The following is a 15850-nucleotide window of genomic DNA, read 5'->3' as shown; positions in this document are numbered from 1 at the left end:
TAGGTAAAGTCCTGCATAAATTACGTAAAGCTGCAAATACAATTTGCTCAAGCTATTGGCCATGAGATTTGCCTTGTTCAGAGAACGATATGTTTTATTTTCCTGTTGCCTTCTTTTATAAACCACACAGGCAAACCACACCTCAGCTTACTGATGAAAAGAATCTACCACTGCCTCACAATTTTATGTGTTTTTCGAGCTTCCAAAGAAAAGACTAACTGTTCAGATGAGAAAAACAGTAACAGTGCTAATAGCTATAGCAGAAAAATATATAGTGCTTTTATTCTGTGGCAGAAGAAGTGGAGATTTAAAGACAAGAGTCACAGATTTCATATACAGTTTTTCGGTAAATAGCTTGCAATATGCTCCAAATCATAAAACATTTAATTAATTTTAAAATGCAAGAGTTATTTTAGTTAGTTTGTCATATGTACTTATTCAGATAATTTGTTGCATTTTACACTTTCCAAAATTTCACTCTCTATTTGGAAATATCAGTGATGTAATGAGTCTGTTTGTTTTGGCACAGTTGTAAATCATATGTGTTAATGTGTTAATATTTATGATTTTTTAATCTTATATACACAAGAAAGATTTTTAATATACTTATTTTCATCATGTTTCTGCTACTAGTCCTTAAGGACAGTGAAAAGTAGCAGTATGAATATATTAATTACTGTGGGATTTCCAAATATTTTCCAAAATTGCCATAGTGGATCAGACTGCATGTTGCTTCTGCTAACAGCCATCCCAGATACTTGAGAGCAGGCTTGGGTTTACTGGGGGAGCAGGAGGAGAGGCACCTAAGTGAGCTCAACATGCTTCTATTACACATTTTAGACAATTGCAGGAAAATCTGCTTATGGATACAGTTATTTCTGATCTTGTAGACGTTGCCTTATTCTTTAAAGACTGAAAGATTTACTTTCACTACCAGGTATCTAAATGACTGTTCCTGTATGTCTGCTTACAGCTTGAATCTGGAGCTCTTTGTGATGCTGATTGCATGTGTTAGTGTGTTGTAAAAAGTATCTTTTTTTCTAGGGATTAGCTTGTTGTTGGTTTGTTCTTTTTTAAAAAAATCAGTCATTGAGTGCTGCCTTTCAGAATTAGCTTTCTGTGAAACAGTAACAATTCTCTATAAAGAATTATTTACATTCTTTAAAAATGCATTTCTACTCTATTAGTTGCATTTCTTTGATTTTTCTGTTTGTTATTGTTTTAAGGTCTTTTGTTTCTTGTTTTAAAGTTTTTTAATAGCTCTTCTTTCAGAGCTGCCGCTGCTTTAAGATTTCTTGTCTTCTGTTTCATCTTTTTTGTATGAAGAGGCATGATCTACTAGAAATTTATAGAAATTGGAATGATAGATTCAGTAACCTTCAATTTCCTTATTGCTTCTAATTTCTATGGCTGAATGCTGCTGTTATGTTTCTCCTTGGCTGCAATTTAATATGAAGGTGTATTAAGGTCAAGACATAATGCTTAAATTTCTTATTCCAGTTCTCTGGCACTGCTGGGAGAAGGGCTGTGGAATAAGTTGTTTTTAGGTACATAACATTGGTGACATTATGTTAACAAATTGCATAAACTTGACCAGTTTCTGTGTTTATATAATACCCTATAAGCATTGTTTTGTAATAAACTAGTACTGTATAAACACTGCCGTGGATTTTTGCATTGGCACAGTTCAGCTGTTAGGACTGTTTAATGGAGTGAAAGGAAACTGGCAGGGGAAAGGCATTGAGGACTTCTGATGTAAACAAAGATCGTAAAGAAACTAGTCTTAATAAGATTAAGGTGGTTCTAAATTGGAGACTTTAGACAGGTGGGGTAAAAGAGAGGGAAGTGACTGAGCAAACAGATGCTTCACACTTCTGAGGCATTAGTGCCCATGTAGTACCTATAGATAGTGTCTCTTCCTAAAGCTGTGGATGATATAAATGGCCTGGTAGAGGACATAGGAAAGGGTAACAAAAGAAGTCATGATTATTTGGAGCAGGTAATTGTCAAATTTTAATCTTGCTTTTAGCAGGGCAGTGCCTGGCAAGCCTGGAATTTCAGTGAGTTCAGGTGTGTGAGTCAGTGCTGCAGTTTTGAGTCAGGTTCTGAGAGTCCTTTTAGCATCCTGTGGAAATAAAGTCTCAGAAACACATTCATCTAGAGATGCATCAAACAGACTGAAATGATGGTGGATGAAATAGTTTGTGTCTTAAAGATGCTTTTGGTTTCTGTCTCAGGTGTTAGAAGATAATGACTATGGCCGTGCAGTGGACTGGTGGGGATTAGGAGTTGTCATGTATGAGATGATGTGTGGAAGATTACCCTTCTACAACCAAGATCATGAGAAACTATTTGAACTGATATTAATGGAGGACATAAAATTTCCTCGAACTCTGTCTGCAGATGCAAAATCATTACTATCAGGTCTACTTATAAAGGATCCAAATAAACGGTAAGTGAAATTTATTGGCTACACAGGCATAATAAAAGCTCTAATTGTGCTGGGTAATGTAAAAATAGCTCTGTGGTGCCGGGTCTTCCTGGCTGAAGGAGCTGTCAATCACAGGACAGGGTTGTACGCAGCTCTACAGTCTTAAATTTCCATTTTTTTCAGTCCAGCAGCAATTTACGACGAGAATTTAACCAGCAAAAGGAAGAAAAGCTTGTGGAAGACAACCTTTTTAAATCATTCACAGCAAATGCAGGGATCTCTTCAGGTTAAGAATGTGCACTGGAACAAAGGGAAAGATCTCAATTGTTTTTCCCAGTATAACTTAACCCTGAGTTCACTGCAGTGTGTCATGGGGACTGTAGCACTTGTTTCTGGTGATGGTGATGGCAGGAGAGGTGCATAGGCAGCCACAGCTACATTTATTAGGGCACATAGATAAATCACATTAAATCACCATTAAACTAGGAATTTGTTAAAGAATACAACTGGGAGTGAAATTTAAAGAGAGCAGTTTGAAAGCAAGTGTCACCCAGCTGCTGTCTGTGCCCTGCCTGTGGTGGGCTTTTCCCTCTGGGATAGTTGCCCTGGAGAGCCATTTTCCAATGGCACCCGTGATGGACCAGCAGTGTCCAGTCTTCCATGGCTCCAAAATCTCTGACTTTGTAAATCAGTGGGATTTGTCTGTAGGTACCTTTTTCCTCCCCAATATCTTTGCCATTCTTGTGAGTCTCTTGGCATGTTTTTGGGGCAGCAGATTTTGTCTGCCTGTTCTCTAGTCCTCCTTCAGCTGCTGCTTTTTCTCCAGAAGTTTTGAGTAGTGGGCATTGCCTGCAGGCACTCAGGGCAGGACTTCTTGTGTTTTTCCAAGGGATTTGCCTTGATGCAGCCCAGTGCAGCAGGCAGGACAGAACAAGCGGTCTGCTTGTCTGCTCCAGCTCAACTTACTCTATGCAGGAATAGCAAACTGTGACCAGCCAGCCAAGTACAGGCAGAGTAGAGTAAAACTGTGTTTCTGTAGCAACTCCTAATGCTTTTGTAACCTCCAAACAATCTGACCCATCAAATATATTAACCTTTAGAATTGAAAGAGGCTTCCTTGTAATTAATCTTTGCAGACAGTAGTGTTCATTACAGACTTATATTTAGAAGCTTATTTATATTCAAGTTCTTGTGCTAGCTAATGCTAAATTGGGGAGGAACACAGAGATTAACACAACTCAGCCTTTTTGTGAGCAGCTAGAAGATATTGAGAGAAGCCTGGAGACTGAAGGCTAACTGCCATGTTTTGCCAAGATGTAGAGAATTTTACAGTGAGTAGTTGAGAAACAAGAAGGAATACAGCTTGAAAATTAGAATAACTTGACACTCAGATATTGCAAGACTGACGTAGTAGTCCAGAACATTTTTGAAATTTGGCAGCAGGGTAATACCAAAACAGACTTTTTTCTTGGTTGTGGAAATTATTCCTCTGTACAATACATGCTTTAGAAAAGGATTTATCTTACTTAAATGCTTGCCTTTGGAGTTTGTCTTTATATCTTTAGCAGTTCTTTTAATGAAACACACACTGTTTTTGTCACTCTTCTTGTTAACATTTAGCACGTATGGTCTGCTTATTTAGTTAAGAGCAGCTTTTTTTCTGCTGCATCTTCCTTCTGTTAGGGGAGTAGGATCCCAGGTCTCAGGGAGAAGTTAGATGAGAGCTGAGCAGTCCTGAAAGTCAATGTGCTGTTGAGAAGGACAGAGGTTCCCATCCCTGGGTGTGGGGTTATTTCTCAACCAACAACAGCAGCTCAAGGGAGCTCACTCAGCTTGTCAAGTTGAAGTGGACTTGCTAATGCAACAAAAAATTGGCCAGTTCTCTCTTCTATTCTCATGTCAGGGTTAGTTTTTCTCCAAGTTAGGGAGCTGATTCTGCTCACAGTCATCAAGTGGGAACGATGCTGTCGATGCAAGTGAGAGAAGAGAGGTATGGGCAGGACACTCCTCTCTTGGCAGCAGTGACCCCTTCTGTGAGCTCAAACCACCTTGGGCAAGTTCACCCAAAATAGGTGAAATTCACTTCTAAGATGATTTACCAGACAGAGGCTGGCTTTGGCAAGCTATGGGCCACAGTCAGTAGTGTGGTTATTTACAATGGCCTTTAAATAACCTTCTCAGCAGGCCTACAATTTATTAATTTATACTAATTGACTCAGATTGAGACTATTTTATGGTAATTGGTTAATTGTTACAGCACCCAGATGCAACAGCAGTGAACACTGTATAAAAATGATGCACAAGTCATTACTGATTCAGTGCCCAGCACGTCTTTGGCAAAATTTTATATCAGCATTATTGGGTTGGTTTGGGTTTTTAATAGTGCCAGGACATTAGCTGGGTTTTCAAGCAAACTAAACTTAAGTATGTTTTCAAAATTAATGAATTACTAAAAAAGCTCATTATGGACAGTGACAAACACTATAGTTGGAATAATCAAAAAGAACAGACCATGGCATGGGTGCTTCCACTATCACGAATTCTCTCGAGATGGCCAGAATTCATGTTAAACAGGTGAAATTTTCCTATTAATTGTGTGAGAATTGTCCCCAGATAGTCAAAAAGAAATGGTCGCTTTTCCCACCATAGCAATGACCTGATCTCCCTGTAAAAGTTTAATATGTGTTTTTTTCCCTCACTCTCTTTAGACTTGGTGGAGGCCCAGATGATGCTAAGGAAATCATGCGGCATAGTTTCTTTGCTGGAGTAAACTGGCAAGATGTGTATGATAAAAAGGTATGTCTTTGTATGGCATTGAATAATCTGGCTTCTGTGAGGTGGGTTCAATGATAGTCATAGACTGCTATTCTCTGGAGGTAGTAATTTTTTTTCTTTTCTTTTTCTTTTTTGTGTTAGTACAAATGAATAATTATTCTGAACAAGGTGTACTTACCTAATCTTTGTGGTTTCAGTAATAATTTGTCAGTTCACCAGAAGTAAATTTTGCAAACCAACCTTAACCTTTTATTATGTAAATGTCCAATTTTTTTTTTCCTTTAATTTTTCTTCCTGGGCTTTCAAGAGAAAACTACATGTATGACTCAAGATAATGTGAAAAATGTAATATAGTTTATGTTGAATTGTCATTTTATTTCTGCCTTGTAGTGAAAAGTTGTTTTATGAAAAAGGGAAATTAAGTGATCATAAGGAACTTGGAGCAAAAGTCTACTTTCTGATTGTTTGTGTATAAGCAGAAACCTTTTTCAAACTTAAAGAGATATCTGAGAGAATTAAAATAGTGTTAAAACACTAAGCCAAAACAGCTTGTGGAGAAAGCAAGCGCTGGGAATTCAAATGGAAAAGTTTTCTCCAAACCCAGTCCTGTTCCTGTATTGATCAACACTTTGAGAATGATTTTGGAAAATGAATTTATCTTACTTGGGAGTGAAACTCAATTCAACTTCAGTTGTTTTATATACAGAAACTGATTTTATCTCAGTATTTCTGTAAGAATTTACTTGTTGCTATAAACCCTTTCTATTTTGATGAAGACTTTTCTTTTTTCCCCAACTGTTTTACATTGTTAATCTGCCAGTTGAGCTGCGTAATTTTAAAAGATAGTTTTTTCTCCTTTTTTTTTTTTTCTTTTTGCTTTGTTCAAATAAAAGGAAAATGGAAGACATACGACTGAGCAGAATATGTTTATGCTACAATGTCAATGATACAAACTGTTTTTTCAGTTGTTGTTGAACTGGAATTTTAAAAATGTGTGGTTGTTGGTGTGGTAACTTCTCTGACAAATACCGGAATTGAGATGAAAGCCTGTATATGATGATACAAAATATGGTACTCTGAAATTACTTGATACAAGTGTGATTTTTCCCTGGCAGTATCACAAGGTTTCAAGAAACTCTACAATAAATAATCAGAGCAAGTATATTAATGAGGTGACTTTATGAGCTTAACCACTGGTTGGTTATGTAAGGACATTATAGAGAAGCACTGAGAGGATAATATCTAAAAATACAAGCTGAGGACCCTTCTGGAGTAAAAGAAAAAACCCACTAAAATTAATAAGATTGCAAAGTGCTAGGAGTGGGTGAGGAAAAAGAACTGTTACATTATTCTTGCTCCCTTGAAAAACATTTCTTAATTATCTTACATTAGAAATAGAACTTTCAATTCTATACTGTGTTCAGCATCTTATTTAGTTAAGAATATATACATACTGTTAATTGCTTGTGCTTTGATTCTTTCCAGATGAGCATGGCAAGTGTGTTTCAGTCAAGATCTTTTTTTTTTTTTTAGCTATTAAAATAAAAGGAGGCATTTTGCAGATTAAAAAAAAAATATATAATTGTATAAAAAATATATAAATGCTACCACTTTGCTTTTATGCTCATGGAAATGGATATGGCTTATTGGAGTATCATCACTAGAGAAACTCTAGTCATTCTTTGTTTGCTGTGGACACTCTTGCTTTGAGAAACTAAATTTGCCAGTGAAATATCATCTGAATTTCCTCAGTTGAACAGTTCACTTCAAGGATCATAAGAATTGCTTTTGTGCAGCATTAGCACATAGTGTGTCCTTTATGGAAAAACAAGTCATGAAAATGACTTCTGACAGTGTGCTTTTCTGTTTAATTAAAAATAGTTTTGTTCCTGTTTGTTCCTTACAAAGCTGTTTGCCTGGTTAAAATATCCAGTTGTTCCTTCTGCACACACAGTCTTACACTCTGCAGACTTCAGAGCTGTGCTCTGAAATATAATCCTCAAATATAATAATAAGGTTAATGAACTTTCATAAAATGTGTTCATTAGAATGCTTACATTAATATTTTTGAGATACTTTGGTGTTCTAAAATAACTCGTAGAATCAAATAAATTTGATTTTTAAATAGGTTTATTCTCTGCTTGCTTCTGTTGCTGTTTGTTGCTGGATGTAGAGTCTTCAGCAGTAGGGTCACTTGATGAAATTGATAGTGAATAGAATTATTTGCATAGTAAAAACATTTCACAGTAATTTTGCCTGAGTTTTAAGCACCATGGCACTGTAATTTTCTGGCTGCATTTCAGGAGTATGTTTCTGTTAGAAACGAAAGAACTCAAGTTCACCCTCAGAGTAGTGGAAACAAAAAATCATGTGTATTCTGAGTAGTTGCTGGGTGACAGTTTTGTACATGTGCACACTGTGCTCCTGTGCCTCTAATTTTATCTTTTTACAAGGTTATCACTTTCCTGGTGTGATTAGAAACAGAATTACATATCTCTAAAGTATTCCATGTATTTCGTGTGACAGACCACAGCTCTGTCGGGTCAAACGGATCCAAATGGTCAAATGGAATTATTTGGTTTCTGATACTGCTAACTAGATAACCTAATTTGGTACTGCATAATGATAAAAAAATATTGTATGGCACACTGGAGCAGAAAAGGTCGTTGCCTTTAAATGAAAAATGTATAGTAGTTAGCATTTGTGATCTGATGTATTTATTTTTGGCAGAAAAACCATGAGGGCATATGAAAGAGAGCAGCCTGTGCCAGGTTCTTCCTGTGATCATCTCAGCCCTGATGAGTTTTTATCTCTCTGCCTGAGTATGAGAAATTGAATAGTTTGGCAAACTCTGAAGACTTCAAAAGCCCATGTACTAAATAAAATACTTGTTTTATTTTTAGGTAGAATCAGGAAGCTGTTTGAAATTTCTCTGTTTCTCACGTAAGAATTGCTTTAGCATATTTTTATTTGGGTAGCAGACATACACTGAAGTTGTCACATGTTCTGTTTAGGGTCTTTCACTGAACAAAAAGCACATGGGCATTACTTAAAAGGTCAAATTTTGGGTGTGTTTTCAGGCTTGCAGCTTGAAGCACTCAGTAGCCTCATGGCAAAGGAGGTCCAGATCTTTTAGTGAAGCCTGGTTTTCCTCCTGCATATAATATGGATGAAAGATGGGAGAAACCATGTGGAAATTTGTGATTTGTGGTAATACCTCCAATTGTCTCTGACAAAAATTAGGAAGTGCTAGCAAATCTGTTGGTGCTGGGAAGGGAGCAGGGACAAGTGGCAGCAGCAGTTGAAGCAGGGGCCTGGCTTTTGGAGGCAGGTGCTTTTGGAGGCACCTGTCCCACTGTGAAGGCACTGTGAAGACTTTCAGCAGGAAGTCTGACAGCTGCAAGAAGCTGTTCCTCACCCTTCAGCTGTGGCTGCCTTGGTTTGCTCAAGACACGAATCCAGCAAATGATGAAATCCTATGATCCAAGTCCTAGGTTCAGGCCTGGCAAAATCTGCAGTATAACTATGATCTAAAAGGCACATTTAAGTACTTCTGTCTATCAGATTGTGCAGGGAAAAGGATGGGAGGTAAATAGGAAAGTAGCACCATTTGGTTTTCGGTTGTTGCTATTTGAGTCGTACTATTTTCAGACAATAATCTGCACTGCCACAAAACCTGCAGAAGTCACCCTCGTTGGTTGCTTTTGTGTTGCTGCCATGTGAAGTTGTGAAGAGGTCAGACAACATCTAACCAGGCTGATACCTCCAACTATATGGGCAGACCTAGATGTTGATTGGCACCCTTCTCCCTGCTGCTTGAATTTACAGGGAGGAAAGTATACATAAGTGTGTCTGATTTTGAAACTTTTGTTGCTGGGGGTTTGTGGTTTTGCTCTGACCATGGTAACAGCAGTGTGTCACTTGGGAAACAGTTTATCCATGGGTAAACCTCCCTGCTGAGGCCAGTTCTCCTGTGGACTTAAGTCCTTCCACCACTGAATTCCAGCTCGTTCTCCTCCCCCTGCCCAGGACCACCACCTGCAGGGTCTGTGGGGTATTCCCAATTCCCAGCTGTGCTGTGTGTGCTGGCTGTGCAGCAAGCTGCCTTTGGGGCCGTGGATGGGGAGGAACCAGTCCCTACAGGAATGCTACTGACTATCTTGAAGCTCAGCTCAAGTTACTTTCTTTCCCCCAGGTAGAAACTCTACTTTGAGGGGCATGGACAGATATTCCTCCCATCTATTCAGCACAGCTCAGCTGCAGTCTGTTGGTTGATGGGATTCTTACAGTAGTGGAATGGCCTGAAGTGGTTTCAGGGGAGGTTTAGGGCAGTTATTAGGAAAAGTTTCTGCACCCAGAGGGTGGTTGGGCACTGGAGCAGGCTCCCCAGGGATGTGGCCACAGCAACAGCCTGACAGAGCTCAAGAAATGTTTGGACAGCACGCTCAGACATATGGTGTGACTCCTGGGAATGGTGTGATAGGGGGCTGGGACTTGTACATGATGATCTTTGGGGGTCCCTTCCAACTCAGCATATTCTGCAATTCTCTGAAAATTCCCTTTGAATTAAAAGGAGAAGAAAGATCAGATTGATGTTCTTAAGCCTCACACTTTTCATTTGGCAGATTGAGTGTATCACAGTTACTTTGAGGTAGCTTCAGCCACTTCATAAACAACACTAAGACAAGTGATTGCTGGTGAATTATCTTTGAGCAAGTAGTGTTACAAATTTTCTCTCATACTGAAGTATTTATGTAGTTGCTCACTAAGTGTGAGAAAGTTCAAGGTGTAGAATCAAGCCTGTGCATTTCCCTGTACCTACAACAGTCAAACACTGTGCCTGCCCCTTTCCTTCCTCTAGGAGATGGGTGTCAAATTTTCCAGGACTTGAACTGTGGAGAAACCGTGGTGTTTCTCACACACTGCTCTTGATGGATGCCAAATGGAAATGCCATTCACTGGAGATAATGAAGACTCTAAGAATTTGATATTGCTTCTGCTGTCATTTCTAACATCAAGCCTTTGAAATGGCCAGGGCAGATTCAGCTTGACAGATGGATATGAAATTGGATTTTTGTCTTGAACACAAACCTTAAAGTCACTTAACTCACACTGAGTTTAGACTTTTATTTCTTTATTTGTACAGACACATGCATATCTATGCATATGTGTGTGTGTAATGCATAAACCCAGAAAATCTGTATTTCTGCTCCACAGAGTAGATTGTCAGGAGGTGCAGTTCCCTGTCTGGTTGGAGAATTTTTCTGAACTGAGGCCACTAAAGAAAATTATCCCATACTAAAGTTTGGCAGCCAGGACCAAGCAGTGCAATTCTCTTGCAGACTGACAAGGCCTGTGCTTAACAAAAGCTTATCTTACTCCTTTGGGACACAGGTTACTGCATGTGCCTTCTGGTGCTTATGTCCCTCTTGGACTTCTGACTTCTCATGCCAGAAATGAGGAATAGCTGTGGCAATAGCACGTGGATACTGTTTCCTTGTGCACCAAATGTGAAATGTTGCTGGCTGTAGAGTGGCATCTTCATGTTGTGGTCATCAGAGTGGTTGTTGATGTTGGGTGTTTTAATCTTTATCATTAAACCTCAGCTTCAGTCTTCCTTGGGATGTATGTGGAAGCTTCTGGAGTGTCACTCTAAGGGTTTATCTCTGCAGCATTTGCACCTTATTTGTCTTTCTAATGGTTTCAGCTGAAATTGTGGATATTTTGCTTTCTGTTTTTAAATGAAGTTTGACAACTAATGGACAAAGGAGACACCCCTCCAGAAAGATGATTGCCAAGAATTTACTTGGGGAAGGGGAGGTGTGCCTTTGGTGTCAGCTCAGGAGTCAGGAGTGGGATGTCCACAAGATTTTAGCCCCAGCTGGTTTGGTGTAGGTAAGGCAGAACTGATGGAAAGCAGCAATCCCTAGTTCTCTGTGCACACAGCTGCGTGGGAGGTGGAGGTGATGCTGTGAGGGAAGGAGGCAAATGTATGGAAAGACTTGAAGAAACCTTTCTGCTACTTCTGTTCAATTGTATCTGTGCTTCTGAACCTCAGCTACTGCTTCCCCTTGTCCAGAGGTTTTATGGTTGATGTACATAAGGCACAGCCTGGATAAAAACCAGTGTATGCTGTTGTGGAGAGCCACATGGCTGGAGAGTTTGTTTTTGCAGTCAGGGAAGTTTCCATATGCCTTTAATGTCCAGGATTTGAAAGATACTGCTGTGAGATAGATGAATCCTAAAACACCATGGACATAAATTTACATCAGGTCTCTCCCCTTTAGTTACAGCCTGTAGTTTCATGTCTTCTACTTGTTTCACTTCCCCAGACATCTGAACTTCTGTCATCAGTGCAATTTTCATCAGGATGTTGTTGTATATGTTTCATATTGGATGTTATTGATGCAGAGTTTTCTAGTAAGCCTAGCTGCTGAGCATTGAATCAGAGCACCAACTTAATGAGTTTTGTTGTAATGGTGCTTTTCATACCTGACTAAAATTATTGTAATTATTTGTTCCTTAAGAGTCACTTAGCACTGTGCTTCTCTTCCTAAAATAATGTTTTCAAAGTATTTTCCATAACCATTATTATTTCAGGTAGATGGGGAGAACAAGGGAATGATTTAAAGTCATAGTGAGCTTGTTCATTCAGTGGATTAAAAAAAAAAAAAGTAACAAGTCCCTGGATAAACCAGTAGTTAGCCTGTAAGTTTTTGAGAAAGAAACTTGTCATCTAATGCATTTTCCTTTTCCTCTCCAGCAGCACATCCATACATATGTGACTACCTATAGTGACCTTGCCATACCTTTTGTTTCATTAACTACTTCAACCTGACTCACAGTTGTTATAGACAACTATAGAGGGGGCTCCATCATTCTCTTTGCAAAGCAGTTGTAGCATGAAAGGTCTCAGGTGTACTTCACAGCAGGAGTAGTTTGTTCTACTGCAAATGTGTGCTGCACCTTGAAAAGACATTGCTTCTTGTCCTTGACTTAAGAAAAAAGAAAATTTTTCCTTGGCTTGTATGTCCATTATTTTAAAATGAAAAGTTTTATTTTTCTATGAAATGGCATTTTCTGTTTCTGACTGGTAAAAAACATTCCGGTCAGGGAAGTAGTAAAATTGTTATAAACCAGTTATCTTATAAATTTTTTTCATACTGAATTTATTGCTGAGATCTGTGAAAGCACCTTTTTAAAAGGATGTGATGGACACTTGGCCTTGACTAGAATACATTACTTGGTTTCCTGTAATCTTATGTAGACTTGTTTGTTTGTTTGTTTGTTTGTTTTGTGAGGGTTTTTTCTGTGTTTTTTTTTTTGTTTGGTCAGGGTTGTGTTTTTGTTTGTTTTTTGTTTGTTTGATTTTTCTGTTTTTGTTTGTTTGTTTGTTTGTTGGTTGGTGTTTTCAGGGTTTTTTTTGGGTTTTTTTGAATGTTCTTTTCTCAGATAGAAAAATGAGAAAAAAATGGCAATGTGGGATGTTGCACTGGAATAAGTCTGATTTTAGAAATTGTGTGGCTGCATTGCTGGAGAGATGTACAACTTTGGAAATCTGCTTTAATAGTGCAAAATTGTTTGGGATAGCCTGGGTGCATATAAAAATACTTTTCAAAAAGTGAAGGAATCTGTGCAATAAAATAGAATACTTTGTTTATAAACATTGGATGTACCTTGATTTATACCTGGAAAATTCTTCTGATGTTGTTTTTATATAGGTTAGCTTCTTAAGGATTTATTCTACAATGCCCTGAACTTTTACTTTGAAATACCTCTCTGCTGTTGTATGTTTTCCATACAGGACAATGTAAGGGAAAGCTGAGCTTAGTTTTGTACAAGCATCAATCAGATTTATTGTACTCTGTTAAGTATATGAAGTGATAGATTTGGTTTTGCTTAATAACTGCTTGCACTGTTTCTGAAGATCTGGATCAGAGGAAATCAGTCTCAGTAGGTACAGATCATCTGTGCATCTAGTGCATAGAACTTGGGAAAAGGAGGGAGGGAGCAGCAGTTGCTCCTTCTTTGCTGTGGGGCAAATGAGCAAGTTCATTGTTTGGTGTTAGTGTTCTGGAGCTGAGGAGAGAGAACGTGAAACTGGTGAAAACCCCATGCAAGGGGATAATATCAGTGAGCCAGGAGATAACCTGTTGTATTGGAAGGAAAATCAATGGCACTTATTCTCAGGGTGTGTTTTACATTGCATATGAGGAGATGGCACCAAAGGGCTCTTAGGTACAAACAACAACATTGTCACATCACACACACACACAATTTGCAGCATCATACATACAAAACTGCTGTACTGTTTTTGGACTGGCAGCATGCAGTGTGATATTCCATCCTCAGTGTGCCTTCCAGTAAAAATTGATCAGCAGTTCTTTTGGTAGAGAAGGTGGATGGTGAAGCTGGTTCAGAAGAGGGGCAAGGGAGTCCTGCCTGCAGGTTGAGAGTGGCTGCCAGTGATTTGCTGTTGGGAAATCCCACACTGTGCTGTGAAAGCAGTAGGCAGGTTTAGATACAGCAACTCCCTTAAGCCTGAACTGGCCTTTTTACAAATGTAAAATTTATTTTCATATCATGTAATATCTTTCAATGATAAGCTCAGATGAAGGCCTTCCCACTGAAAATAAAACCCCCAAACCATGCTTATTATGCTCTCTGTGTAGTCTTTTTCTTCTCAGCTGTTTATACTACCCAGTTGTGGTGAAGTATCTTGAGATGCCTTTGCCTGACAGCTATGTGGGTAATTAAATTGGCCTGAAGAGTTTCTAGGTAATTGTCTTTATGCAGCTCAATTTATCTGCAAGTCATGTGAGAGTGATACTTGGAATTTATCTTTGTTGTGCCATTGATTGGATTCTGAACTGGTATTTTTGGGATTGACTCAAATGGGTTTTATCTCTTACTGGAAGTTAGAGACTCAGCTGCCTCTCCGCAGACCTACTTGTTTGATTTGGGGTGTAGAGAAAAAGAACTTATTTGTTTTCCTGATAGTAATTTGGCTGCTTTGAGATTTAGTAATTTGTATTTTTCTTGGTGCCTTTCAGCTTGTACCTCCTTTTAAACCTCAAGTGACATCTGAGACAGACACCAGGTATTTTGATGAAGAATTTACAGCTCAGACTATTACAATAACACCGCCTGAAAAATGTAAGTCAGAAAAGATGCAAAAGCATGATGTAACAAAAATGTTTCTAATGAAGCAGTGTGTAAGGTGTTTTCTGTTTGAATAGAAGAGCTGTTCTCAGTGTTACTAATAAAAGTCTTCGTCTAGAAGTGTGTGAGAGTAACTCTCAATGACAGCTTTATTTTGAAGATGCAATAATTACAAAGCTTAAAATATTAGATCACTCTGAGTTGGGTTTTGGGGGCATTTTTGGTGTGGACATTCTTGTGTTGATTTTGTTTGGAGTTTTTTTTTTCATTTGTTTATTGATTTGGGGTTTTGTTTCTTTGTTTTTAAATAAAAGAAGACACCGGCTTCAAGTGGTTACTGGCTGGCAGTCAAGGTCCCAGTTCAGCAAAGTAGTTGGAAGATGGACCCTTCTTTAGGCATGTGGACAGTGCTGGTGTCTTCAGTGGGCTGTGTAGCTTTAGTAAGAAGGACATATTTTGAAATACTTTGAAGACAATGATTTGAAAAAAATCAATTACTTGAAAATTAAATATCCTATCAAGTCCCATGCTTCAACAGAGCTCCTAAAGAAGGTGTTAATGTGGATGTAACCATGGCACTGGACCTTGCAAAATTTCTTTATTGGAGGGAATGTGATTTCACCGTGGTTTGTGTTTTTGTCATGTTGTGTTACACACAAGAATCATGATCTGATCAGCCTAGCCAGGGCTTTACAGTTACTTACCAAGCCAGAGCAGTTAAAATCTTTCTCCTGAGTTCTTAAAGAATTTTCTTTCTAAATGGGGATATTTAAGGGTTTTGTTTGTTTCTTTATATTGGAGGCCGAGAAAGGAGGATCACAAAAGTAAAGGCTTAGTTATGGTTGCTTAACCTTTCATAAAGCAATCTCATTTTCTGATGTTTTAGGACTCGCAGGTTAGTTGCAGTTTTCTGTTCATATATAGATCTAGAGTATTTTTTTTTTGATTTTGCACTTTTAGTATCTGAACACAATCACAGAAACATAGTCTGGTTTGAATTGGAAGGGACCTTAAAGTTCATTTGGTTCCAACCATCCTGCCTTGGGCAGGGGCACCTTCTACTAGACCGTGTTGTTCACAGTCCATAATTTAAGTGATTTTAGGTCTTTTTGCTGTGAAAAAAGAACACTTTCTTCTCCTGTCTATCTTGATAAGAATTTGTTTATCTTTGTAACTCAAACAAAATTTTACTAATATTTGGATTAACTTGGGTTCCATTGATTCAATATTAGACCAGGATTAACTCTAGTTTTTATGTGTAGAATATATGAAAATGCAGAAGACACAAAATTCTGAAAGGCTGCATATAAATACATTGTTAGAATAACAGTCTCAGCAGGAGTCTTTAAGAATAAGCACTGTTAAAAAGCCATGTGAGAATGTACATCCAAATTCTCAGAGTTAGGTAACTTCTGGTGCCTGCTTTCCATTGGCACTGGAGGAATTATGTAAATAAAAATATTTATGAATTTGGCTTATTCT

At 38.3% G+C, this 15850-nt stretch overlaps 1 protein-coding gene across 4 annotated transcripts in view; it reads left to right on the top strand.

Moving 5' to 3' along the window:
- Positions 1-15850, top strand: part of AKT3 (AKT serine/threonine kinase 3) — a 153017-nt gene that overhangs the window by 129306 nt on the left and 7861 nt on the right. For all 4 annotated transcript variants that reach the window (XM_059841462.1, XM_059841461.1, XM_059841464.1 and 1 more), the window contains 3 exons: positions 2238-2452; positions 5140-5227; positions 14260-14362. In XM_059841462.1, coding sequence (XP_059697445.1) covers positions 2238-2452; positions 5140-5227; positions 14260-14362 — 406 coding nt within the window. The remainder of the gene's footprint in view (positions 1-2237; positions 2453-5139; positions 5228-14259; positions 14363-15850) is intronic.

Source organism: Haemorhous mexicanus, chromosome 3, assembly GCF_027477595.1.
Source record: "Haemorhous mexicanus isolate bHaeMex1 chromosome 3, bHaeMex1.pri, whole genome shotgun sequence".
Classification (NCBI taxonomy): Eukaryota; Metazoa; Chordata; class Aves; order Passeriformes; family Fringillidae; genus Haemorhous; species Haemorhous mexicanus.
Note: the sequence above shows the minus strand (reverse complement) of the source record. Positions and strands in the feature narration are given on the sequence as shown.